Source organism: Polyodon spathula, chromosome 6, assembly GCF_017654505.1.
Source record: "Polyodon spathula isolate WHYD16114869_AA chromosome 6, ASM1765450v1, whole genome shotgun sequence".
NCBI lineage: Eukaryota > Metazoa > Chordata > Actinopteri > Acipenseriformes > Polyodontidae > Polyodon > Polyodon spathula.
In genome coordinates this window covers 72,361,395-72,389,040 of record NC_054539.1, presented here as the reverse complement: position 1 = coordinate 72,389,040, position 27,646 = coordinate 72,361,395, and the positions used below count along the sequence as shown (strand labels likewise).

The following is a 27,646-nucleotide window of genomic DNA, read 5'->3' as shown; positions in this document are numbered from 1 at the left end:
ACAAGGACACAATTGTTGTCCAGTAAAAATATATATCAATGATACAGTGATCTTTTTCACACATTCATTGTACTTCATTTCCCTTTCATGATGCTCCCTGGGTTGCTTTGTTTTTGTTAGCCAAAAATAAAAGTTCTAGTCCTTGTTATTCGAGGATGCCCTGTTGTGTTTCACAGGGTGGAACCATTCCATAGATGGAAAGGTTTACTTTCTGTCCAAGAGCCAATATAAAAAGCAATCATTCAAAAAGTCACAGGCAAACAGACCATCAGCTGTTATGAGGGTGTTCAATCCAGGAGACTGCTGTCTTTATAATTGAGTTAGAGAAACATTTCAGAAGCTTTGTATCCTACAAGACTAATGCACAGTCAATTATTGAACGTGTATTATGTAACCGTGCTGTACCGAGTGAGTTACTCAAACCAGAATATAGAATACACCCTACCAAATGTGAAAGCATTGCAGCGTGCTATGCACAGGATGCATGCTATACAAAAAACACATCTCTTTACACAAGTATACAGTTTAGCCTTAACTGATACAGTGAGAAAATAGTATAAATAAACACAGTTTAAAGTATGATAGTATTATTCTTACCTCTGCACATTTTACATGGGGTGCACAGTATACAGAAAAATGGTTGTGTATTATACCAAGGATGTTAAAGGAAACTGCTCAGTATTGTGTGCAACTTGCAAGGTGTGTCTTACGTTGTGAAGATTACAGTACTCCTAGTAGGGGCCAGTATCACAATCTTAACTGCATCTGATCCCCCTACTCGCTAGAGCATTTTTTAATTTTTTTTTTTTTTATCATTTATATTCCTTCCTGTCTGATTATCATTCTTGTCATGGTAAGAAAAGGTTTACAAAAATATGTGCTTTACCTTTGATACTGTGCTCATTATTTAAAGAGTGATTCAGCCCAAATACAGTTTAAATGCCCTATTTTGCTTGCCAACAAGCAGCATTCAATCTTATGCACACTGAACACTTGAGAACATGACAAACGCTACTTGTTGGGTCAGCTAAGGTTTCAGTGTGCCGATTAAATACATTTCTCCCTTAAAAGGTACAGAAATGTACAGCAGTTCATGATTGCTGTCCCCTGAGATTTAGGGTAATTAGAGAGATAGTATTTATAGATGATATTTTGCATGCACGCATGTCTCACTCCGTGACAGCTCACCACAGAGCCTTGTAACATCATCAGACAGAAGGTACATGTTTCATGATTTTGCATTGAAGAGAGCTTTTGCTGAAACAAATAAGCATTGAGCAGTATTGGCTTGTAGCTAAAATTAAATAATGTGTGCATTAACTTTTTTTTGTTGATTCTGTTGAAAGGTAAGGGGATTCTTTACAGCAATGATTTTATTAAAGTATTTCTACCATACAATTTAAAGGGAGTTATTGCAACATTCTGTTTAGTATATTAACCTATTCTTTACTACCTAGAAAAGACAGAGTTACTGTTTTATTGTTGCAAATTTAAATTGGGTAAACCCTTATACAAGTTTTCTAGGGTAAAATGTGGTAAAAAGTATAGCAGAGTGAAGAAAAGCTTTATAAAAACAGTGAAAGCATAGTCAACCATGATAAAACACAGGAAAGAAAATGTAATACATAGTAGAACTACTGGGAAAGCATGTTTAACTGCAAAATGTCTCAAATACACACTGTAGTAAACTTTCATAAGGGAAGGTCAATCAGAAGGTCTTTCAGAAAGCCAGCTAGATATTTTAGTTTGCTCTGCATGTTACTAGGATACAAACATGGGACAATCTGGTGTTGTAAGTGTTTAAATATTCACAGTATTTGGCTTTTACAATAATGTATATTAAGCAGTAATTGTTAGAGTAACATTTTAAAATCTTATAGCATGTTTGCTAAAGGACATAATTACAAAGAAAGCTTTCAGTCAGTCTTAAAAACACAAACTTCTGTTGACATTTATTGCAGAAAGTACACTATGCTTAGCTGATTTACACTGTAATTGTTGAGTTCCTGAGAAGCAGACATGAACAGATACATGGTCGTTACTTTGAGATTGTGTTTGATTGCATTGTTAATAAATATAATAAATGAATTGTCAATGACCAAAACAGATAACACTGTTATAAGGTGCACTCTTCAGTTTCAGTTCCTGGGCGCTGTCATAGGCAAACCAAGACAAAAAAATGAAACAGATGGAAAGCCAAAAAATACAAAGAGAGATAAATATGTAATTCATTTTTTAAAATATATTTTAAATCATAATAAAACCCTGATTAATGGGCATAACTTGGTAAAGTGCCTCTTTAAAATAAAGCATGACCAAAACATACACGTAGGAAACCATGTGGTAATTCATATCGAATTACACTGTTATCAACAGTTACAGTTTTGCCTCATGGTCAGATACAGCCAACTCAAAGCAGGATAAGGATGGCACGGCTCTGAGAGAGTGGCAATGAAGGCTCAGCTCGCTCAATCATCATTCTTTACGAGGTGGAACTTAGCAGCCTGTTAGTTTTGGCACCACTCATTCTTTGGCTTTGACCACTATAAGCCTTAAATACTGTATCAGTTCCACCCTGAGGTCTCAGAAGATCCATGGAATGTGGATTAGCTGTTTGCTTTCATTCCACTCCCTGGTCTCCAATGTCTCATTCCATTGTGTCAATGCAACTGCTCTCATAAAAGAATCTAATATACCGTTTTCACCAGTCAGAATGCTGAATTACTACCAGGTGGTACACTTGGGCTGAGTACACTGTATTGTAAGTATTTCCATTTGTTCTAAATTAGTATGCAATATGCACAGTGTCCTACAAGCATATGCAGGGTACACTCAATAATACACGCAGGTAAGAAGCACATATCTCCCTTTTTCTTTTTTCATGTTAGCTTGTACATCGGAAAAATGAGTGCTGAGCGTTTTGACTGTCACTATTGCAAGATCTCTCTACTGGGCAAACAATATATCTTAAGAGAGGAAACCCAGTACTGCACCAAGTGCTATGAAAACCTGTTTGCCAACTGCTGTGAAGACTGTGGGAAGCTTATTGGGTGCAACTGCAAGGTAGGCTGTTGAAGGTTCATTATTATTTACCATCATATTGACAATCAGCAAGGACTTTGACACCAAAAATACAATCATTGCAATTCTTTAATACAAAAAAAACAACAAGCAGTGGGCGTGCTGTTCTTCTCCTGCTGGTGTTAAGTAGCATCTGATTTGCTGGTCCCATCCTACCAGTGAATCAGTTTTGAAAATGCTTTGTAAGAAAGCCACTCTGTGTGCTCGATGGAAACAAACAAACAAACAAGAAGTGGCTGGTTGTTCTGACAATCTGAGCTACCTACAAAAAAGTACCGTGCCCACAAAAAAATTGCATGCGCCGATATTTTTTTTTTTTTTGACTGTGTATAGTTTGCTCTTCCTTGGAGTTTCATAATGAACTGTTATATAATGAATATTTAACAATATTCAATAACGTTAAAATCGATCACCGGCGTTAAACGCAATTTTGGAGAAACAATCAGCTTGACCTATAGCAGGTGTGCATGTTGTGGTGAATAAACCAATGTATTTGTAATTAATATTATTATTAGTGTTAATATGATGATGATGATGATGTTTTAGGCGGGGATTTCCGCATTGTGTGCTCCGCAGATAGTGAAGGTTAGGTGGTACAGTATTAACAAAATGCAATGTGTAATGCTGCAGCTGTCACTAAATACAAAGACGTTTTTTTTTTATTATTATTTTTTTTTTTTTTTATATATATAAACGTGTCTAGTTTATATATTACAGTACTTTGGAATGTAATCTATATAAACTAGACACCAGTTTATATAGATTACTAAATACATGTTTTAGTAACAGCTCTGTAGCATGTTAAACTTGTTAGGCTTGTAGCGAATGTTTTGTTTTTAATCCTGACGCTACCATGGTGTAATTACCACTTTCATTCAATTGTTGTAAACAAGGTTTTACTCAATAACAGCAATGATATTAAAATAATAATGTCACGGGGAGAGAAATGGAGCGAAAATGAGTGTGTGCGGTACAATCGTCGATATTTACTTGTGTACCCAATTATTCGATTGCTGGTTTAATCATTTAAAGTTTAATGCAGTGTTTGGGAGGCCAGAGCAGCCACACAGAACTTTGTCAGTTTACTTGGGAACAATTAGAACATCGCAAAAATAAAATAATTTTTTTAAATTAAATTTTAGGAAGTATTTGCTCTTGTGGGTTATGGGTCCATCAGCACTTGCTTGTTACCGTATTCAGCAGAGCTTTGTCGTTTATCCTCTAATATACCATTTTATAGGACAATGTACTCCAACTCAGTATATCATGCGAAAGCAATAATATATAATAAAATAGATAGTTCACAATAATGTACGACGCAATAATTGCTTACGGTAGTGATTATTTATTTATTTTATTTTATTTATTTTTGTTTTATCGGACTGGGGGGTGATAGTATAGGGGCTGGGCATCACCAAAAATGATACAGACCCAGCGCCTACGCTCAAGGCACTTTCTTGTGGAGTCTATGCCACATAATGCCAAGGCTGTTGTCAGGGCAAATTGTAGCCCAACCTGATATTAGTTCCTGGTCCTAATAATGTGGCAATATGTGTGTGTGTGTGTGTGTATGTCTATATATCTATAATATATATATATATAATATATATATATATATCTATATATATATATATATATATATATATATATTATATAATTTTCATTTCCATCTTAAAGGGTACTTAAGGACCTATTTTATTTTATTGTGTTGCATGTTCCCTTGTGTTACTACAACTGTTTACATAAGGTGTGTGTATTGTTGTATTGTTTTAATCCCCAGTGAGGGATTTACCAGTGAGTAGGATGATGGGAAATGTAGTTCTGAGAGGTCCATGTGGGTACATGGGATGCCGTCTTGAGGCTGGAAATGCAATTTAAATGTTTAAAAAAAGTGCTAAAAATGTAGCAACACATGGGAAAATGTAACACAATAAAATAAAAAGGTCCTTATATACCCGTTAATGCATTTTTTCAAATACTGCTAACATCCTTTATCAACAATTGTGCTCATTCTTCGAGTACAGTACACTTCAAACCTTTGCCCTTTGTTGTCCTAAAGGATCTGTCATACAAGGACCGCCACTGGCACGAACAGTGCTTCAAGTGTGCTCGATGCAGCAAGGCTTTAGTGGAAAAGCTTTTTGCTGCCAAGGATGAGCGCCTTCTCTGCACAGATTGCTATTCTCACGAGTACTCCTCCAAATGCTTTACCTGCAAGAAAACCATCATGCCAGGTAAGCAATGCAAATGAGAGGATATCATTTCAGTTTAGTTTAGTTTATTCACTTTGTGACAGCAGGGCCAGCACAGGTACATTACTCTTATTATTATTTATATTATTTTTATTATTTAGAGAACAATGATTTGATGAATTTCTGTAGTTTATCTTTGTTTCTCATATTCATTTTAAATGTTTATATCACTGCAAGGTTTTGTTTTCTTTCTTTTCTCCCTCTTCATACAGTATGCACATCAAAATAATTTGAAACCTGGATGTCATTTTAACAATTGTTGCAAACTTCTGTAGTTTAAACATCTGTGGTAATTTGAGTCCTGTTTCGAAATTCTTTTACTAAAGCCAGTTTAGAATTTATTACCATGACAACAAAAACTGCCTCTCCTATCAAGCTTCTGAAAACATAAAGCCTAATGACTTTAAAACAGCATGCTGTTATGTTTTTTTTTTTTTTTAAACCTAAACAGTTTAACAGTTGTTTTATTAGTAATGCATCTCAGGGTTCAGTTGACTTATTCAAGGTTTTGTGATTTATAATGTCACCTAAACCTTGTTCAAACAGTAACCTTGTAGCCCACCTATTCTAAATCTATATATATGTATTTTCCACCCTTTTTTTAGGTTCCCGCAAAATGGAGTACAAGGGAAATTCTTGGCACGAAACCTGCTTCTTATGTCATCGCTGTCAGCAGCCAATAGGAACCAAGTCTTTTATTCCGAAAGATAATGGTTACTTTTGTGTGCCATGTTTTGAGAAGCAGTTTGCTTACCAGTGCAACTCCTGTAAAAAAGTACACATCTTTTTATATATTTGTTTTAAAAATATTTTTAATAAAGTAATATAGATTACATTGGCATATAGATTACATTAGCACAGCACCTGGAAGACTGAACACAAGCACTAATCCCTTATCTGCAGGGAGCTGTGCTCTGTCACTCATAAATGCAGTCCCTTAAGGATTTTGCTCCACATTGCAAATGAGGACAGGCAGACTTACATGGGCATTTGATGTCTCAGAGCAGTCTAAAGAAAACACCTTGAAACCTAGAGCCAGTGCTGATTGTTGCCACAGAACAGATTGTAAAAAGTCAAGGCTTTGATATTAGTGTCATATTGTGTTAAAAACTAAATGAATGATGTAATGTTTAGTGACGTTTAGGGGGTGGAAGCTAGGGCCCTTCTAACTTTCTGCTCCTGTGAATCATCATCTGGTACCTACCGATGGAAACCCGGTACCTGCTACTTCTTATGCCGACCTCTACCCAGCAAGCAGACCTTCTGCCTAGGCACTACGATGATCAAAATGCCCGCACCAGCAGGCTCAGCCTCCAGAGCAGCTATTTTACAAGGATTGCCAAACTCTGCATGATAACAATTTCAACATCCCTGCCGGAAGTGAACATATGGTGCTGTTCAATATTTACTGTACCTTCATATCTGCTACACCCATGTTCCCTCCTTCTCGCAGGCGTGCTTCAGCAATCATTCCTGCAGCTCCATTTTCAGCTCCACATGCAGGCCATGCACCAGCTCCACCTTCTTCTTTCAGCAACACAGATAAATATGGTCATAACCTCAGATTTGCTGGTTCCAATTTCAATTCCTCTGTCTGCTTATACAAACTTTGCAGGAATCTCCATATATGCAACCACTGTAGCAATGCCCACTCACTCTCAGTCAGTTTGCCCAGCCATCCCCAAGAAATGATATTCTAAAAAACTGCTTACAATTTCTGTCCCAATAATCCAGCTCTGATTGAAGCTCTCGAACATCTCCCAGACCAGTTTTTCATAACCTACCTCATCAACAATCACCAAATTTCGCCAGCTGATCTCAGCAGCAGCTCCAGTTCCATTGCAGGTCCCATTATTCCAGCAACTGGTGTTCAACTAAACTCAACTATATCCAAGCTCCTTCAATCCATCAGAAACTACATGGCTTCAGCTCTCGCTCCATCCACAAGGTCATGTTACACCACAGGCTGAAACTACTATTCAGCCTTCTGTGCTCAAAATCGGATTCTTCCTATTCCATTCAATCAAGGCTGGATCCTAGCTTTCATCGCTCACGCAAGGGACTCTCCATCTGGATCCAGGCACAACTAAATCATACATCAGTGGGAGCCAATATCACTATCGCTCATTGGCAGTCTCTTCCCCCATCTTGCTGTCTATTTCGGCAGTCCATCCAATACTGCGAGGAATAATCCAAAGCATAGCCCCAGCTTCCAGTAGGTAACCCCTCCTCCCATCAGACCCGCTGTTCGTGGATTCTTCCCATTCAGTCAATATCGGCAGCCAAGGCGAGAATCAACCAGCCAACCAGCCAATATCGGCAGCCAAGGCGAGAATCAACCAGCATCTCATTAAGGCGCTGGTCCTCTTCAGCAGTTGACTTGTACATTCGCTCTTCTATTTCTGACATCAAATAACGAAGATAGAATAACTAAAACAGAGGTCAGAGAACCACTGGCAAACTCAGACCACAACATGGTCTCATTTGAAGTGTTTTTTAAATCCTCAAAAGTAAAGACTAAAGCTAAGGTTTACAATTTTAGAAAAGCAAACTATGAAGGCATGAAACAGAGACTAACAGAAGTAGATTGGAGTAAAATAGAGAAAACACCCACAGAAGAAGGATGGTTGTTCTTCAAAAACGTAGTACTAGAGGCGCAAAACAATTATATCCCTAAAGTAGACAAATCTAAATGTAAAACTAAATTGCCAAAATGGTTTAATAGATCAATTAAAAAAAATATTCAGCGAAAAAAGGCACTTTACAGAGCATTAAAAAAGGACCAAAAAGAAAGTACACAGAAAGAGTACACAGAACTGCAAATGCAAGTCAAAAAGGAAGTTAGAAAGGCCAAGAGAGAAATAGAAATGAACATTGCTAAAGAAGCTAAAACCAATTCCAAAATGTTTTTCCAATATTACAACAGCAAGAGAACATTCAAAGAGGAGATTAAATGTTTAAGAGATACAAATGGCAAAATCATAGAGGAAGAAAAAAAAATAGCAAATATGTTAAATGATTACTTTTCACAAGTTTTTACAAAGGAAGATACTGACAACATGCCCCACATGTCATCCAGTTCCTATCCAGTTTTAAATAACTTTAGCATAACTGAGGCAGAAGTGTTAAAGGGACTAGGAGCTCTTAAAATAAACAAATCCCCTGGGCCGGATGAGATCCTCCCAGTAGTACTCAAAGAAATGAAAGAAGTAATTTACAAACCGCTAACCAAGATCATGCAGCAGTCTCTTGACACAGGGGTTGTACCGACAGACTGGAAAATTGCAAACGTAATACCGATCCACAAAAAGGGAAACAAAACTGAACCAGGTAACTACAGACCAGTAAGCCTGACTTCTATTATATGCAAACTTATGGAAACTATAATAAGATCCAAAATGGAAAATTACCTATATGGTAACAGGGTACTGGGAGACAGTCAACATGGTTTTAGGAAAGGGAGATCGTGCCTAACTAACTTGCTTGATTTTTTTGAGGATGCAACATCGATAATGGATAATTGCAAAGCATATGACATGGTTTATTTAGATTTCCAGAAAGCTTTTGACAAAGTCCCGCACAAAAGATTAATTCTCAAACTGAACGCAGTTGGGATTCAAGGAAACACATGTACATGGATTAGGGAGTGGTTAACATGTAGAAAACAGAAAGTACTGATTAGAGGAAAAACCTCAGAATGGAGTGTGGTAACCAGCGGTGTACCACAGGGATCAGTATTAGGTCCTCTGCTATTCCTAATCTACATTAATGATTTAGATTCTGGTATAGTAAGCAAACTTGTTAAATTTGCAGACGACACAAAAGTAGGAGGAGTGGCAAACACTGTTGCAGCAGCAAAGGTCATTCAAAATGATCTAGACAAGATTCAGAACTGGGCAGACACATGGCAAATGACATTTAATAGAGAAAAGTGTAAGGTACTGCACGCAGGAAATAAAAATGTACATTATAAATATCATATGGGAGATATTGAAATTGGAGAAGGAATCTATGAAAAAGACCTAGGAGTTTTTGTTGACTCAGAAATGTCTTCATCTAGGCAATGTGGGGAAGCTATAAAAAAGGCTAACAAGATACTCGGATACATTGTGAAAAGTGTTGAATTTAAATCAAGGGAAGTAATGTTAAAACTGTACAATGCACTAGTAAGACCTCATCTTGAATATTGTGTTCAGTTCTGGTCACCTCGCTATAAAAAAGATATTGCTGCTCTAGAAAGAGTGCAAAGAAGAGCGACCAGAATTATTCCGGGCTTAAAAGGCATGTCATATGCAGACAGGCTAAAAGAATTGAATCTGTTCAGTCTTGAACAAAGAAGACTACGTGGCGACCTAATTCAAGCATTCAAAATTCTAAAAGGTATTGACAGTGTGGACGCAAGGGACTTTTTCAGCCTGAAAAAAGAAACAAGGACCAGGGGTCACAAATGGAGTTTAGAAAAAGGGGCATTCAGAACAGAAAATAGGAGACACTTTTTTACACAGAGAATTGTGAGGGTCTGGAATCAACTCCCCAGTAATGTTGTTGAAGCTGACACCCTGGGATCCTTCAAGAAGCTGCTTGATGAGATTTTGGGATCAATAAGCTACTAACAACCAAACGAGCAAGATGGGCCGAATGGCCTCCTCTCGTTTGTAAACTTTCTTATGTTCTTATGTTCTTATGTTCTTATGTTCTTCACCGGTACCACCAGAGGTTTCCTCCCCACTGAGTGAGAGATATAGGTATAGTTATACATACACATAATCCATACATCTATCTAACCCCCTTTTATCGTTGTCTTGCATGTTTTTCCTATGCGTTGGCACGTGGTCTTTTTTCTTGTTTGTCACATGGTTTTGAGGAAATTCTATGGAGCCGGGGGTCCTTCTTTTGGAGTCAGGCTACACACGCCACCTCTGCCTTCGGATAAGGGGGGCTCTCATCATATGAGTCAGCAGGGATCCCTGGCCACACCTATCTTTTCGCAACTCATGCACTATTACTTACCTAAAATCAGAGGCTCAGTTCTCTCTCTTTCTATTTCTGCTTAGGCCTTAGCCTTCTATGTGTTTAGTGCTTAATGTCCTAACTAACCTTCTACTTTCCACCTGTTTTGAAACTCCCTGGGAAGGCTCTCCGCTCCCACAGCGAGTGACTCTCCAATAGCCAGGTTTGCATCTGCTACCTACTCCATCTTCGAAGGATTCAGGTTTGCATCTGCTACCTGTTCCATCCTCAGAGATGCTGTGCACGGTCTTGTAGGCCATGCCTCTCCTCATGACAACCCTTATTTACTTCTCTAGAAGTCTTTCCTTTACCAACCCAATCTACGATCTAACAAGCTATTCTCTTAGCCTGGGCTCCCACCTCATGAATTGATAATTGTTAAGGTAAGGTATCAGCAAATCCTATTTTGTCCCATTCTGAAGTCCTTTTTTATTTTTAGGCCATAACAGCTGGTGGGGTGACTTACCATGACAAGCCCTGGCACAGGGAGTGCTTCCTGTGCATTGGGTGTAAGAAGCAGCTGGCAGGGCAGCGCTTCACCTCCAGAGATGAGTTTTCTTACTGCCTGGATTGCTTCAGCAGCCTCTATGCAAAGAAGTGTGTGGGCTGCACCAAGCCCATCACAAGTACGACTGTTTTTTTTTTTTTTAAACATTTTTTTTTGTATAGTTACAGAGATCCAAGAGTTTACCCCAAAAAACTGGTGACTGCCAATATGTTAACAGTGTACAGATCTCTATTGCTCATTAAAATGATTTCCCCACATTTGGAATAGCAAATTGAGCATCTATTCCAAGAAAACCAAGATATTAATTAGTAAGCAGAGGAGTGTAAGCCAGCAGCATTTGCAGAGGTAACCTAGAATGCAGTATGTATAAATTGGAAAGAAATGTTAGAAAGCTTAATCGTTCTCTGTCAGCCTTATTCATTAATGTATTGTGTCAGTAATAGTAAATACCTCAAATAAAAATATATATTTTTTTTAACTTCTATTACATGTATTATTAAAAGTGCATTATGAGTTATTGGCCTTAAAATAAAGAATTAAATAAATAATTTAATTTCACACTTCTCTCGGTTTAGGAAAAAACCTGTCGCTGGAGAGTGCAACGCACACGATAGAGAAAGTATCACTGGTTTCAGTGGTTCAGCTTGTAACGCTCCTGTTAATCCCTTCCTGTTTTTGCAGGCCTGGGTGGGGTGAAGTACATCTCATTTGAAGAGCGGCAGTGGCACACTGAGTGCTTCACCTGTATGAAGTGCTCCGTGTCTCTGGTTGGACGAGGATTCCTCACGCACCGGGATGATACCCTGTGTACAGATTGCGGACGAGAGAAATAGATGCAGAAGTCTAGATCTTTTTCGAGAAGGGTTTATTGAGTGATATAGTCTTGGCTGTGCAACATATGGACTAAATTTTAACTTGTGTGCTAATTAGTTTGTTTTTTTAGAATGTGCGCTTTTGAACTAAGATAATGTCAAAAGCTTGTGTTTTCAAAAGAGTATAACTCACTGAAATCATAGAAAATAAGTCATGTACCAAAAAGCAATGTATCATATTACAGTAATTGTGTTTGTTTTGCAGCCAGTCTATACAAATGTACCAAAATGCATGCTTTATTTTGCAGCTATTTTAGTGAATGCGCTTCCCCCACAATATTTAAAAAAATGCCTATGGTTTTGTTACTAAACTTTGTTCTCTTTTAGGAAATGCTTTTCTTTATATCATTGTAAATGAAGCTATACTTATAAGAACACTTGGTAACAACGCAAATAAATACTCAAAGTACTGTAATGATCCTTTTTTCTGTAAACGTCTCTGTTGAATATCTGTGGAGGCGTGCCTCGTAGCTAGAGTAACGTGGGTTAACTTGCAGGCTAATTAATAGAAGTACCTGACACTGTGACAAGTGATAAGTATGTTAAAAAATGTATGGAACTAGGTTATGCATGGTCTTACGCATTTGCCTACTTCAATAAATGTACTCTGTGCTTGTACCAGCAATCCATGCATGGACTCTCTGTGCTGCCTTCTGGCCTGGATTAACATCAAACCATCCTGCTCACCAATTAATGTGCACTGGGTAAATGATAAAACAAACACAAAGTAAAAGCAATCCCTCATGAACTGGGTGTGTTCCTCAAGTGATCGCTGCTCAGAAGAGCCAGGTTCAAATAGCTGGTGCATTACAAAATAATGATTACGATACAGGCCTGTACTTCAACTCACTTAAAACTACTTTATTACTTATTTAGTAGTACATAATAATATTATATTATTATGCGGTTCGACACTGTTTAATTGACACGCTGTGTTTTTAAACACTCTGTGCCACTAATATATATATATATATATATATATATATATATATATATATATATATATATATATATATATATATATATATATATATATATTAGTGGCACAGAGTGGTTTATTTTTGCCACATTTGGGACCTTTCCACTGACTGATTGAGCTAACAGGCCTACAATTATTGAACACATTTCTACACCAAACATTTGGTCAACACACTGGCACTTATAGAAAAAAATAACATTTTCTGTCGTTGACAATGTGCTGCCCCCTCCCCTAGTGTAATCTTTTAAGGAAATGTTTAGGTTACTGGCATGAATCCAGTCTTTGTTGTCTTGTAGCTTTTACTGATTAGCAAAGTGTCTAACTGCTGACTTACCAATAGGAAGAGAGTCACATGACAGGGTCAAAATACACTTCTCAAGATAACAATGAAATGAAAATGACTTCTGTTTAGAGTTCTCCACACAAACCGTATACACATTTCTACCACTGTTTTTTCAAGGGCTTTGTTAACTCTCTGCTGTTTAACATAGTTTGTGTGAGTTGCACGTACTGGTAAGTACCATTCATAAACATTGTAAAATACAAGTGTTTTACAGTTTACAGGAAAGCATTGCTAAAACTTGGGGTAGATATAGAATTTTGCTCTTGTCTAGATTGAAGTGTTACAGTATTATTTGTATTGGCTTCTAGTTTAAATATGTATGCTACTTTGCATTATTTGACAAGTGGGGATTGAATATTATTATTGGCATTCAGTGGAAATTATGGAGTGACCAACTCTCTCCAACACTATGACTGGTTAACAGCTTGTTAATGGAAATAAACATTCTTCCACTAAAGTTGATAATGTGGTTATAACTAGGAATTCTAAAAATGAAACCAAATGATAATATTTGAAGTCTGAAGTCTCTGGGCTAGTTAACAGTAACAGGTTAAACTAGAATGAAATAAAATTGTTATCAGCTTTTAAAAGTGAGGCTTGAGGATTGTCGACAATGACTAGCAAATGTTGAAAATGATCAGCTTTGACCGTTAGTGTTGGAGAGTGTCAACAATAACTGGTTATTTTATCAGCTGCACATTTTCACTACTGTGCTTATGAAGAGACTGAACTCAGTACAATAATGAGGATTTAGCTGTGAGATTTAATTCATTAAAACACTGACTAGATCCTCCTTAAATCAACAATTAATTGTACTTACATTGTAGACTAAAAATTGTAGTATTACCATAAACTGAATCTTTTTTTTTTTTTTTTGTAAACAAACACATATAGCTAAAATCTGCAATACATATTGAAAAATATAATAAAAATAGAAAGAAAATGAGCCTGGATGTGTTTAGCCTCACGCTCACAATTGAAAACCAGCCTGCTGGAAATGAAAAGGATGATTTAAATTTTTGCTGCTTGGAATCCTGTGGGAAAAACCTGTATGTTGGAACAAAAGATTGTTTGGTGCTCCATTTTGTTTTGCCTGACTTGAGCCAACCGGGGAATGAGAAAACATGCCCACAACAAAAAGAGGTTAAGAAGAGACACCTGGGGACAAAGAAGCCGATCAGGCAGCTAAAGGCCTCACCGATACTGACCCGTCTGCTGGTGCTCTCTGACAGTGCCGTCAGTGTGCTGAACATGTTTAGTCTAGAACCCATCCAAACCATGCAGAAAATCCGCAATGTTGCACTGTTTGAAGTCAATGAGATGGCTGCGTTTACAGACCCAGTGTTCATTGAGCTGTTTGTTGTGGCCTCAAAGAAGAAAGCCATTTATATCTATGCTGTTTCAACTGACAAATGGGAATGTGTGAAGGAAGTGCCATTTCCAGAGGAGCCCTTGGCACTGGCTGTGGATAGGAGCTGTCTCTGCGTGGCAATGTCAGAACGGTACATCCTTCATAAGCACACGAATGGAACTACCCAAGAGCTTTTTCCTTATGATAAAGTGAAACAAAACCCCATAATTAAAGTGGTTGGGAGAGGAGAATTTCTTTTGAATGGACCAGGATCTTTGGGTAAGTAAAGGTTCAACAGACCAGCAGTATCACTGTTTTTTATTTTATTTTATTTTTTACTGATTGCCAATTAGATGTTGTGGGGTCTTTGAACCCTGCAACATCATAGTAAAACTCTCACTGATAACAGCTTAACAGATAATGTTTTTGCTTTTGTCGAAATCACACTGAACCTAATTACTGTGTGGTTAAACATTCTCTATTTTTTTTTCATTCTAACTCAAAAGCCCATTCTTACAATATCCTTCCTACAGAATAACACTTGAAAAGTACATTGCTTCAAACTGCATGTTCAGTTTATTTTATATACTGTCTTTTTTAAGAGGACAGTAAAAAGATACATCTCTTGATTACCAACAGAAGACACTATGTTATTTGTCTATGGCTGGTGATTAGAAATCAAGAACAGCTTCTTAACTCAGGTTAAAGAAACTTTAAAACAGACTGTGACATCAGCCTCTCCACACCATTCATAACATCTCTTTTCTTCTACTTGTGCAGGAATGTTTGTTACAAACTGTGGCATTTCTCAGCGTCCACCTCTACAATGGCCAGAGCAGATATACATGGCTGCTGTATATTTCCCATATGTTGTAACACTGGACAGTGAAGCTTTAAGAGTTTATAGTATTCTGGACCAGCAACAAAAACAGCTCATCCCTTTTCAGAAAGGATGTATTCTAGTGTCATCACAAGGTAAATATGAACTCCAGATTGTCAGTTTGAACCATTACACCTGAGTTGTATTTACCGGCAACAACAATGTCTTACTTGATGAAGACATCCTTGCAAAGCTCATTTGTTACATTGGTGAGACCAAATTCCGAGATTGTTAAATGAATGCTAACCATAGTTCAAAATACCATTTCTTACCTCCAATTAACAATGGCTCTGATTTTCTTTTGAAGATATTTGGGTTCTTTGATTGTATTATTCTTCAGGTTATAAATTGGCTTGGAAAGTCCCTGCATTGTGATTGGCTGCTGACATTCCAAAGCCTTGTCCAATAAAATCACTGTTCCAAAACAATAATAATATACCATTTTGTAGGCTCAATAACACACTTGAAGGCTTACGTTGGACTGATAACAGTCCACTTCTCTTGGTACCTTAGCTTCAATCATAATACACCTGATCCTTTTTGTGTGTATAATATGCAAATATTTAATATGCAACACTATATAGGTGACATATTTTTTAGAAAGGTTACTTTATTTTTATAGAATGAGAAAACAAACGGTTTAAAACAGAAAAAAATTATTCTAATATCACATCCCCTACAGTTGTATACAGTAAATCTGGCATCAACGAGGTAAAATTATTTATATATTTGTACTTATTCATCTGTTTCAATGGTCTTGGGAGATAGATAAATTATCTTTTCATTTCTTTTTCCAATAGAAAGAGTTTTTGTATTGACCAGCAGAGAAATCTACAGCCTGATACCAGTTCAAATAGAAGAGCAAATCGAAACCTTACTGAGCAGAGAACAGGCTTCTGAAGCTCTGGATCTTGTCAAAGGAGCACGGGCTGTCATTCCAAAAAATAAATACAAGGTACTGTCCAGGAGGCTTGTCACATCACATGGGTGACAGCAGCCGTGGAGAATAGGTTAACCAGAGCTGTCACAGGATATTTAAATGTGGGTCGCTGTTTGGGCATGTTCAGTACTGTGTAGCGGGGGCTAAATGCTCAGTGTACCTTTTGCTATATCGGCTTGTGCTTCATGGAAATTGTAAAATGTTAAAAGTTGGTATTTAGAAAATATTAGTCCTCAATAAGCATTTTTTTACAATCTCCACTGAGTGGTCAGTTGTGTTATCCCTGATGTACCAGTATTCATTTGATGATTTCTATAACACATTCATAACTTTTGTCTAAATATAACATACATATACTGTATATATTCATTTTGCAGGCAGTGTATCAGTATGTTCTTCAACAAGCCGGATTTATAAAGTTCTTCCAGGAATGCTTTTCTGAAGCCAAGGAACTTTTCATGTAAGAATGATTTGAAAATTATTTAAAAAAAAAAAAAGCGTTTTACTGTCTGTTTGAAACATCCAAATTGGCTCAGTCCCAAGTCAAACGGGTCAGCCTTCCCTTTGGAAGTGATGAAGGAGTTAAAATAGCATTGATACCTTTAATTATGACAGAAAAGCACACATTACACTGCCATTCTTCCATTTAATTATTGCTTATTAAGTTATTGTGTTTTTAAACCTAAATAGGACTGTACGTTCTCATATACAGTACATGCAGTACAATCATTCCATTATCGTAGAACTTGTGTTGGCTGCACAGTACAAGGATGCTGTAGGTGAGGTTTTCAAATCATTTAAAGACTTTTTGTATCTCCATCACCAGGTAAGCTTTTATTTTTACAAAAGTGTAAATCAGACCTCTAGGACACTATTCCTCCTGAGGCTATAAAAACGCTTTAGACCAGCTTTGCAAAGCTGAGCTTGTGTATTGTATCGGCATCCTACAGGAATAATGACTCCATGGAAATTGCACTGTAATCCTCTGTCAGTCCTTTTTAGATTACTGCTACCTGGATAGATTACATCTGCCCAATGCTGGAGCTTGCACAGTGCTGTTCCTGCTAGTATGCTGCCTCTTCTGTGGATAAACAAACACTTCAGTATCTATGTCTATATTGTTTTCTTAAGCACTTTACAGGAATATTAAATAGCATTACACGCTTGTGATTGTATTTTACAGCAAAGGCCATCTTGACCCCAGAGAAGTCATTGCCTTGTATCCTGATTCCCCGCCTCTCAGTACAACCTTTAAACAGCCTCGTCCCTCAGTGTGCAACATTAAGGATCTCAATCAGATGAAAAAGGGAGATCCTGAAAGGCTTCAGCGATACAAACAATTTCTTGTGGATTTCTTGAGTGCAATCCGTCTGACTGAGCAGGCGCAGCTCTACAAGGAACAGGTTGACAATGCTCTGCTGAAGCTGTACGCAGAGAGTGGAGGCGAAGAATTAATCCACTTGCTGTCCACTAACAATGCATGCCAGCTGAATGAGTGTGTTCACTGTCTAGAGAAACACAAGAGGTAACAATATGTTATGTATTAAACAAGCTGTAAGCCTTCAAAGAACTGACTAGCAATGCTCCACTTAAAAAAATTAATAATTAAATAGCAGGCTCAAACAAAAGAATGCACAAATTGGAAGCATTAATCTGGCTAACATTGCAAATCTTTTGTATCTGTGTAATCTGTGTCCATTCTTTGGTTTTGGGACTAATCTAATTTGCGCCAAAATTTGTTAGGAAATGGCATTTGGGTGTCAGAATAATAACATGTATGCGTAAAACAATTTAAAGTAGGATTTCTTTATTGTAGTTTAGATGTTACCATACGTGTGTAAATAGAGGTTCGTGGAGTACTGTGAAACGTTTCTTTATGAACTGTCATCGGGTATTCGTGATAGTGAGCAAATCTAGTCCTGGTTAAAAAAAAATAAATAAAAGAAAAGAAAGTTACTCAGCAAGATACAACATCTTTAAACACTTCATAACTTCAAACACTCAATCAAAACACTCAAAATGTATCTGAAACTAAGTGAACAGCTTTCCTCACTCTATCACAATATTTCAGCTCTGCCAGTCCCCCAGCTCTGCCTTTCTATAGGAAAAGAGTAGGCTGGACTGGCAGATAGGAAAGGCTACACTGTCACTTTGTTGGAATGAAAGTCACTTTGTTGTTCTGGCAAGCTCAAAGCAAGATAAAAGAAAGTGGGATTTACAAAACCATTATAATAACTGCATTGCAGCACCCCAGAACCCACACCCACTCACAACGGTTGCAGACACCATAGACAGCTATACAAAAAAAAGATTTGAATGACCATGTTATCTCTTACTGTGATTGAGGGATACTTATATAAACCATGTCTTATTTTCCAGATACTTTGCTTTGGGCTTCCTTTATCACAGCCAAGACCAGGATTACAATGCTATTCAGGTAATGAACAGTGCCTGAAAATCGGATGCATTTTTGTATGTAGGTAGCCATCTATGAAAAAAAAAAGTATTATTTTGCTACATCAAATAATGAGATAGAATTAGAACAGCTGACAATGAATTCCCTCAGCTGAAACACAGCTTACCAACTGGACAGCAAATACAGCTATCAGTCTCTCTAGATTTCCCCCCACAATATCAGCCATCCAAACATTTTGTCCAGACATCCTCTGTACCTGCCTGTCAGTTATCTTCTCATGCAAAGTTGAGGACGAACATGGCATAGTTTCCAGTATTTCCAGAGTGGGTGTTTTACAGGAAAAGTATATAATACGCTTTGAATTACAATAAAATATGATGAATAGATGAATAAATAACCTAACCAGACTTTTCGTTGTACAGTAGCTGTTAATGTTTGGTGTTTCCATTTTGACTTTTGCATGTTGTACACTGTTTCCATTTTGACTTTTGCATGTTGTACACTGGCTATAACATGTATTTAAAGTGAGGTTTTAACTACGGTCCGCAGTCTGCAATGTACATGTATTTCACTCCAATTTTGATGTCCAAGGCGTCAGACTGTTGACTAGACAGGGTCCCTTGACAAGATATATAAATATATATATATATATATATATATATATATATATATATATATATATATATATATATATATATATATATATATATATATATGACAAGTAATTCCTGTATGACTATACAATTAGACTGTATAATGGCCTTGGTTTTTATGTTATTGCAGACATGGATTCAAATTGCTGATGGTTATCTTCATGAATCTACAGAGAAAGATATCCACAGGCATATAGTGGAGTTCCTTAGCTTTCAACAGAAAAGAGAGCTTGTCTGGAAATATGCTGATTGGGCTTTGCAGAAGAACCAGGAGGTAAGTTCTTTAGAAATATGCCTGATACAAAACAAAATCTAAACTAGACAGGCCATTATTATTGCTAAAATTCCCACACCATCTACTGTAATAGAATCCCTGAAAATAAGATGCTGCATATCTGTCAATCCTGTACGGAAATGTCAAATGAAACGAAAAATAAAACGTTTCAAATGCCAGCATGTTCTACAACCTATTCAATAATAAAATCCACTCCTCTTCAGCATGTAGCTGGTGCCCTCTAGTGGACACGTTCTGGAGATTTAACAACATCGGTACAAACTGATCACAGCACAGTATTCCCTGAACACATTCCTTTGGTTCAGTAGAGACAAACCTCATTGAACTTTCGATAAACCTATTTCTGAAAACGAAGTGATCATTTTAGGGCTGTTTGAATTGTAGATTACTGCTCATATATGTAGTATATTGTCACCTCATACCCGCTGTCTTCTGTTTTAATCTCTTAGTCACTTGGAAGCTGTTATAGTACTGTTTTTTTTTTTTTAATTTGGATTTCATTTTTCTTTTCATTTGTGGAGTATTTATTAATTTAAAGTACATTTGAATATTATTATGTATGTATTCTAAAGTTCTGTTTTTCCTGCACCAAATATATATCCATTAGCTTTTGACTAGTTTTGGGATAGTATTTTTTATTTTTTTTAAATGTTTACAGAATATTGGAGACCTAAACTTATCACTATGATATGATGTTGTTGAAGATGTAGGGTATGGCTCATGATGCATGAAAAGATAGATACATTTATAAAAACTATATTTGCATTACTGTGGCTGGCAACTTGTTTTGTCATTATATCATATGGGATTATTTTATTTTCAGCTTTTTGCTGTAATAGGTTTTAAAAGTTTTTTCTTTTTTTTAGTTTGCTAACATCACTAAAAGAGAAAATGCCATTGTAAATACAGTCACATGCATGCAGTATGGATAAAGTGAAATAAACTGCCATTGTTTGATATGTTTGTATTTAACAAGGATGCTGTGAGGGGCTCCTGAGTGGTGCTTCCAGTAAAGGTGCGCCTCGTGGAGTGCAGGATGCGCCTGATAGTCTGGACGTTGTCGGTTCGAGTCAGGGCTATTCCTTTGTCAACCGAGGACGGGAACTCCCAGGACGCAGTGCTCAATTAGCCGAACGCCACCCGGGGGGAGGGAGTGCTAGGTTGGCTAGGGTGTCCTCAGCTCACTACGCACCAACGACCCCTGTGGTCTGGCCGGGCACCTGCAGGCTTGCCTGTAAGCTGCCCAGGGTTGTCCTCCAACACTGTAGCTTTGGGTGGCTGCATGGTGAGTCTGCAGTGTGTAAAGAAGCGGGCGGCTGGCGGCACATGCTTTAGAGGACAGTTCATCTGTGTTCGTCTTTACCCCTCCCGAGTCAGCGCAGGGGTGGTAGCGGAGGGCTGAGCCTACCAAAATAATTGGACGTTACTAAATTGGGGAGAAAACAATGAAAATAATTGGCAAACAAGGATGTTGTGTGTAACTAAACAAGCCTTAGTGTGTGATTACTGTCTCATTGCAGTCTGCAGGCACTTCAGCTTCACAGACCCTGATTAGCAAAATTAATCTTGGACTACATAATGTTACTTAAGAGGGTTCATGACTAGTGCTAATCTGGGCCTGTGAAACCAGGGGTTAGTGTAATGTAAATAAAGTGATTCTGGGAATGGATTTAATCCACCATCATAATGTACAAGCAATAGGGGCTTCTGAATCTCAAGATTTTCTCCACAATTGGTATGTTGTGCCAACAGAGAGAAAAGAAGAGCTTTGGGATTTTCTACTGGTTCTATGATAAACTTATGACTGTCTTAGCAACTCAGTATGAACTAATACCAGAACTATTGTTGCTGCTGATTAAATTGCGTGCATTTCCACGCTGTCCAACTAAACCAGCAAAACTGAATCAAACACAGGAATCTGTGCCCAAGCTGAGGTTTACTTTTTGTAAGTGTTTAGTTTATATTGAATGAGATCCTTTAAAAGACCAAAACGTTTAGTTTTTGTTACTTTTAGTTACATAACTATAAGGATGCTGAGTGCAAAGGGGTCGTGGTTATGGGAACAAAATGAAACAACTGTTTCCAAAGTTATTTTCCATTCTCTGTAAAGGTTGGAGTACAGATCTTCACAAAGCGTCCTCAGAGAGAACAGGAAACCTTCAGTTATGAAGAAGTCATTGGTTTTTTAAAGCAATACCAGCTGGCCTTAATGCTATACCTTGAGTATTTGGTTACTGCCCGTAATTCAAAGGTAAGAATCTTTCCTGTGTGGAATAGTAGTATTCTTAGAGCCTAGTTCACAAAATAATGTCTCTATTCTGTTGATTTTTTGCTGATCACTGAACCCATGGATTTTAAAACTGACTCATGAGAAGAGCTGTTTGTTTTACCCAGTGTTTCTCCTGTACAGTGGACACTAGAGAAAAAAATTATAAAAATGTATTATGTCAAGATCACAAGATAATTTGTTTGAAATGGTTTGAAATGTCACAGTCCTGAGATCATTTCTATTGCATTTTTTTTCCCCCACTGTTCTTAGTGTGAGGTGAACCTTAATGTTTTTAATTGCATATCAATATGTTTTAATTGCATATCAATATGTGCCTAAGAGTAGCTGTTGTGTTTACATATCATCAAATCAATAGCAGCAACACAGGGATGCCAAGTCTCTGTGGCAACTATCCCGACACAGTCATACCGTATCTCCTCCACTTTTACGTTTCTTTTCCATTACATAAAATCTCTTTGAAATAACGTTTTGATTGTAGTATATTTATCAAGTACATAAGAAGTACATAATGCATTTATAAAAAGTATAAATTCAAATTGACGGTTAGAAGAGCTTTGAACAAGGTTTAGTACAAACCATCCTGTCACTTTTTCACATAATATCCACTGATAGCACTGTATGGGAACACCCTTGTTAGCATCAGGTAAACCAAGCATACAACTTGATTACCCCCGTCATTTTTTCGTCATTTAGGAGGAGAGATACCATACTCTCTTAGCAATGTCATACCTTGAGCATGTACTGAAGTTACTGGAAAAGAATGACAGGGACAAAATAACTTTCTTTGGAACAAGGACTAAATTGCAGGACCTGCTTCATGAGTCTTCCTTTTACAATGTTTCCGTTATACAAGGTTGGTGCAATGAGTTCAGGATGGCTGCTAGGCAATTGCATTTTGATTGTCATTGTATCTTTCTATATATTTTTGCTCCTAGCCAGCGATGCCTGTTACATTTGCACACCAAGTCCTAATTTAATTAAAGCATAATCAAATAGGAAAAAAAAAAAAAACATTTGGAAATGTAAATTCATATATAAAGCAAGATAATGTGCATTCATATTTATTTAATTGATTGAATACGTTATTGATGGTTGGAATGAAGCCCTTTCTGTTTTTCACTTTTAGACAAAGTACTGGATACAGAATTGCACACAGAAAAAGCAATTCTGTACAGCAAACAAGGAAAGCATGACAAAGCTCTGTGGAACTTGGTTCACAAAGAGCAGGATTTTCAAGCAGCAGAGAGGTACTGTCAGAGAAATTCTCAAGGCAAGGACAAGGCCTTTAGAAGCATGCTGTTCTGTACTTTGCTAAAGATCTATCTGGATTCAACCACCTGCAACACAAATGAACTAGTGACTGCAGCAGTGGACCTGCTGAACAATAACGTGGCTGTCTTTGACATCGTCAGTGTCCTACAAATACTTCCTGATTCCTGGTCACTACAGCTGCTATCCAGGTTTCTGGTTGAGTCTATGAGAATCAGTATACACTACCGGAGAATGGAGAGCATGGAGAAGAGTTTGGCTCAAGCCGAACACCTTAGGTACAGGTATTCAAGGGTGAGTTTAAACAGTGTAACCAGAACTTATAACTGATTGTTTGTAAAATGCAATCACTATGGCTGGATAACTGTTCTCTTTAGGGGTTATGTAGCCGAGACCACATAGTGTGAATATGAGTCTACCACTTATGGGGTGTGCATAGGGTGGCTCTATATAAGGACTGGCATGGCTGTGCACTGTACAGTCAGCACTCACATATCCAACCCTATACAATTTTGACTTCAGTGAGGGTTAAGTGCATGTGACACATAACTGATTATTTCATTTTGGTCCGTTCCAACCCTTGTCCATTTTTCAGGGAACACCAAAAGACACAATTTCAAAAATACATAGCTGAAAGGACTGTGTTTTAAAATAAGTAGGCTTCCACGTAGATGTACTGTTGGTTTTGTTTGTACAGTACTATGTTTTCAACAGAAGTAATATTTTAATTCATAACGATATGACTCTGAAAATATCACTTGCCAAAACTAAAGAGATGACACATGGACGGTAATATAGAACAAACTTTTAAATCCATACATATTGTAGCAGTATGTAAAATTTCCCATTAACGACCTAACAGCAAAATGAAATCTAAATGGTATCCATGCACGGAACTGCGTAAAAACGTAAAAGCAAAACCAAAAGATTAAAAAAAAAAAAAAAAAAAAAACTGTTTCCAGAATGAAAGTCAGTATTCAAAACTGCAGAACATAGCGCTCGATAAGACCCTAAAGTCACAGTTCACTTGCAAATGAAAATGCACAAAAGCAAGAAAAGATCACAGATAAAAAATAAAATACATCACAGTATCTAAAACTGTTTAACAATTAACCGTTACAGTATGGTAGCTTGTCTAGTTTGCTTTGTTTGGCAGCATTTTCGTCAGGTGAAACTGGAGGATGAGCTGTGTAACTGCATATGGGGATTAATTTTATTCATATACAAGGTGGTAAAATGTGACTGACGTGTATCTGGGTAATGATATCAGAGTGCTGACTGTATTCCAGAAGAAGTGAACTAAAGACAAATCTGCTTCTGTGGAAGCCCCCATCGTTGATGTCATCACTCCTACCCTTCATCCTAACTAAACTCTGCAGTAGACGCAGTATTTTAAATAAGTACTATCATTGCGGCAGACCGAATACCTGTCTGATACCCTGCAGTGTAGGATGTGAAGCAGGTCTCCAGACTTTCCACTGAATGCTAAGGTAATTCTCCCAGTGGACAGTACCCTGGTATATGAACAGTTGCTACAGGAGTGCATCACTGACAGTTAAGCCCAGAGGAGTTATTGTTGTGGTGTGGAGTGGGGACAGAATCGGTGCCAGTATATTAGAGATCTCTACTAGAGAATTCTATTTGAAAGTGAGGTTTGGCATGAGAATGGTATTGCATCATGATTATTTTGACTGGAACTGTTTTCAAGCAGTTATGCTCAGCATGTTCCTGGTAAGTTGTGGGCAGTTTAGTGTAATTAATTGCAATGTGATTGCATGTACAGTTACGTTGGGTACTTCTCAAGCTGAGTAAATTTATACTATCCTCTACTCACTGCCTGATTACATAGAGTCAGTTAATGGTTTGAGTAAATGGTTACTGAGCAATGGAATATTTGCTAAGTATTTGAGTATGTGTAACAGCTAATTTGATGGTGTAAAGTTAGTTCTGTGTGTAAATAGTTCAGCTAATTATTTTACCTTTTTTTCCTTTGCAATTTTCCCAAGTAGTATGTGGTAAGTAAAAATGCATTTGCAACTTTCAAAAACATTTGATTTATAATATTTTTGTCAGAAATCATTCCTTTCACATTGCCCTTGTTGTAAATGAAAAATGCATAATGGTAATTCTTTGTGAGCTTTTGAGATGTCCTAACTATTGGTCTGCAATCCAGGAATTAAGGTCACAAGATAATGATTCCTGTAAAATCTGTTTAAACTGAACAAAGAATAAGCATTAAATTAGACTATAAATTGCTTTCACTGACAACATTGCTGACATTTACATTCTACTGCCTTTTCAGGCTAAAGCTACAGAAGGAATCGTAAAAGTAGCAAAAGAAAGGACCTGTCAAGTGTGTCACAAATCTTTCACAGAACCTACATTTCTTTGGAGCCTGAGTGGAATATTAACGCACACACACTGTGCACGCAGAGAAACACACAGCGACCCGAAGTAAGTGTTCTAAATGAAGTTGCATCTGCAATAGATTTCTGTACTGTGGCAAGGTCTTTTCTTAATAGAATTCAATGTCACATTATAATGTCAACTTATGTAAATAAATAAATAAATATAAAGAAAAATAGTTTGGTTAACCATTTTTAATACTTTTTTTTATTAAAATATTTACATTATGTGTAGTGAATTAAAAATTATCTACCACTAGGAATGATATTCTCCAAAAAGGGGGATATAGTGAAGATACATAGGTACAGGATAGGTCTGTGAAAATATGCAATTGGTCATAATTGGAAGATTACCATTGATTGTCTGTGCCAGACCTGCTTGGGGAATATAAGGGAGTTGACCCGTTGTTTAGGGTGAGTGGCTGTCAGAACAGTTTGGGTAGAACAGAAATTCCCAAATTAATAATTCAGTGCTACCAGAAGTTCCAAGTCATGAAAGTAGGCCTTGCTTACATGTAGTCTAGCTTTCTCACCTAGTGAATGAGTCAAATGTTTTTTATAACACATGCTTCCTGTTCAGAATTGCACATCATAGACCTATATGTACTGTACAGTGCAAATCACTTTGAGTAACAGGCTGCAGATATAAAGGGGTTAAACATAGAATAACCAAGAGCCTGCAACTTCAAAGTGAGCTCTTTCGCTAAACTCGCTAACAGTAAACCCTATGGAAAATATTGCTGTCTGCATTTTCCTCTAAACTTAACGATACACAGAATGACTTACTGTAAGAAAGCATTCAAAATACACTCCAGGCTGCACAATTGCTCTACCATACTGTAATTGCATCTGGGAATTGTATTATTTCAGTTAACACCAGGAATTGAATATACTAAACAAATACAATGTTTCTCTTGAATATATTAAACAAATACAATGTTTCTCTTGAGATTTAATTCAGGGACATGAAAACTAAAAAAAGACAAAGACCCTGAAAAATACCATTGGGATAACCTGAAGAAATCTTAAGAGAACCATTAGCAGGCCACATCAGCAACACAACGCATCTGGAACAAACAATGTACAGTGAAATCAATGTGATAACACACTGGTACCGACGAAGTACTGAAGCTGGGGTGGTCTCATGGAATAAAGGTTTTAACAACAATGACTTTTTATATATTACTCCCTATAATACTCATTGTGTCGTCACGGCACTGTCATACACAGCAGCACGTCCTGGCCTACTCCATAACTCTGAACTAAAAGGTGATATAATACAGTGCTGTAAAAAAGATTATCCTGGAGGAATCATAATAACCAATCGTTTAATTATAATATCTCACCATACTGTGTAGAAATTGATTATTGTTGTGTGCATTCAAGCCTACTGAATTTTCAGGATTACAAATGTACCAATAAATGCTATAGCCAAGGAGAAAATAAAACAAATAATGAAGTGACTGATTGTCCTCTGTTAACTCTGTACAATTGTGAATAATGTGGTTCAAACTAAACCTGACTTTGAGGAGTGTTTAGTGTTCAGTTTTGCACCCTCATTGGTACAAGTTGATAATAAATTGTATTCTCGACTGTAAAAATGGAAGAATAAAGGTACAGTTATAATGTTAATTATACTGTTGTACTATATATGGAGTATATGTTACTTTTGTTCGTGTATTTCCTTTTCTGCACTTATTTTTTCTAATATTTTAGGATTTTTGTAGACAGCCAAAAATCTTTTTTTTTTTTTTTTTTTTTTAATTAATATTTTATTGTTTTCACAAAATAACATTAATAAATTATGTTAATCTGCAAGCGCACGATAAACAAACCAAAACCAAAATATCAGTCAATAGACACACAGATAAGTTGTGGCAGCATCAAATGGTTACAATGAAAAGGTCAATTCAAGTTTAATAAATAAATCCGGACTTATAACATTGGAACTGAAATTTGACTGTGTTTTTCTAGTTTGGCCCAAAATAATTCTTCTGTTCATTTTTCAAGGTATCAAAGACGTTTTTTGCTACGGGTTCACAGTCTGATATTAACAAAGAAACCACTGCATTTCAACTTATTGACAGCACTGAAGTTCAAAG

General features: G+C 37.0%; 2 protein-coding genes across 2 annotated transcripts; both read left to right on the top strand.

Moving 5' to 3' along the window:
- The first annotated feature begins 1,186 nt into the window (after positions 1–1,186).
- On the top strand, positions 1,187–12,341 carry LOC121317585 (four and a half LIM domains protein 2-like). The gene is made up of 6 exons (XM_041253678.1): positions 1,187–1,219; positions 2,889–3,063; positions 5,141–5,315; positions 5,939–6,108; positions 10,783–10,969; positions 11,533–12,341. Exons 2-6 carry the CDS (start codon positions 2,905–2,907, stop codon positions 11,682–11,684), a joined length of 843 nt encoding a protein of 280 aa, XP_041109612.1. The 5' UTR covers positions 1,187–1,219; positions 2,889–2,904; the 3' UTR covers positions 11,685–12,341.
- Positions 12,342–13,954: 1,613 nt separating this feature from the next.
- Positions 13,955–27,143, top strand: si:ch211-266g18.9 (transforming growth factor-beta receptor-associated protein 1). Its single transcript, XM_041253677.1, has 12 exons — positions 13,955–14,675; positions 15,177–15,371; positions 16,077–16,231; positions 16,594–16,676; positions 17,400–17,741; positions 18,596–18,653; positions 19,416–19,559; positions 21,691–21,831; positions 22,564–22,723; positions 22,997–23,433; positions 25,442–25,593; positions 26,495–27,143. Exons 1-12 carry the CDS (start codon positions 13,988–13,990, stop codon positions 26,511–26,513), a joined length of 2,574 nt encoding a protein of 857 aa, XP_041109611.1. The 5' UTR covers positions 13,955–13,987; the 3' UTR covers positions 26,514–27,143.
- Positions 27,144–27,646: the final 503 nt, after the last annotated feature.

What these genes read in the sequence shown, in the direction of transcription:
- si:ch211-266g18.9 (XM_041253677.1), top strand. Translation starts at nt 13,988, where the DNA reads ATGAGCCTGGATGTGTTTAGCCTCACGCTCACAATTGAAAACCAGCCT. An exon ending in TTCCAAAAAATAAATACAAG is followed by an intron (nt 16,232 to 16,593) that starts GTACTGTCCAGG and finishes TTCATTTTGCAG; the next exon opens with GCAGTGTATCAGTATGTTCT. An exon ending in CAATGTTTCCGTTATACAAG is followed by an intron (nt 22,724 to 22,996) that starts GTTGGTGCAATG and finishes TTTCACTTTTAG; the next exon opens with ACAAAGTACTGGATACAGAA.
- LOC121317585 (XM_041253678.1), top strand. Translation starts at nt 2,905, where the DNA reads ATGAGTGCTGAGCGTTTTGACTGTCACTATTGCAAGATCTCTCTACTG. An exon ending in TTATTGGGTGCAACTGCAAG is followed by an intron (nt 3,064 to 5,140) that starts GTAGGCTGTTGA and finishes GTTGTCCTAAAG; the next exon opens with GATCTGTCATACAAGGACCG. An exon ending in CTGCACCAAGCCCATCACAA is followed by an intron (nt 10,970 to 11,532) that starts GTACGACTGTTT and finishes CTGTTTTTGCAG; the next exon opens with GCCTGGGTGGGGTGAAGTAC.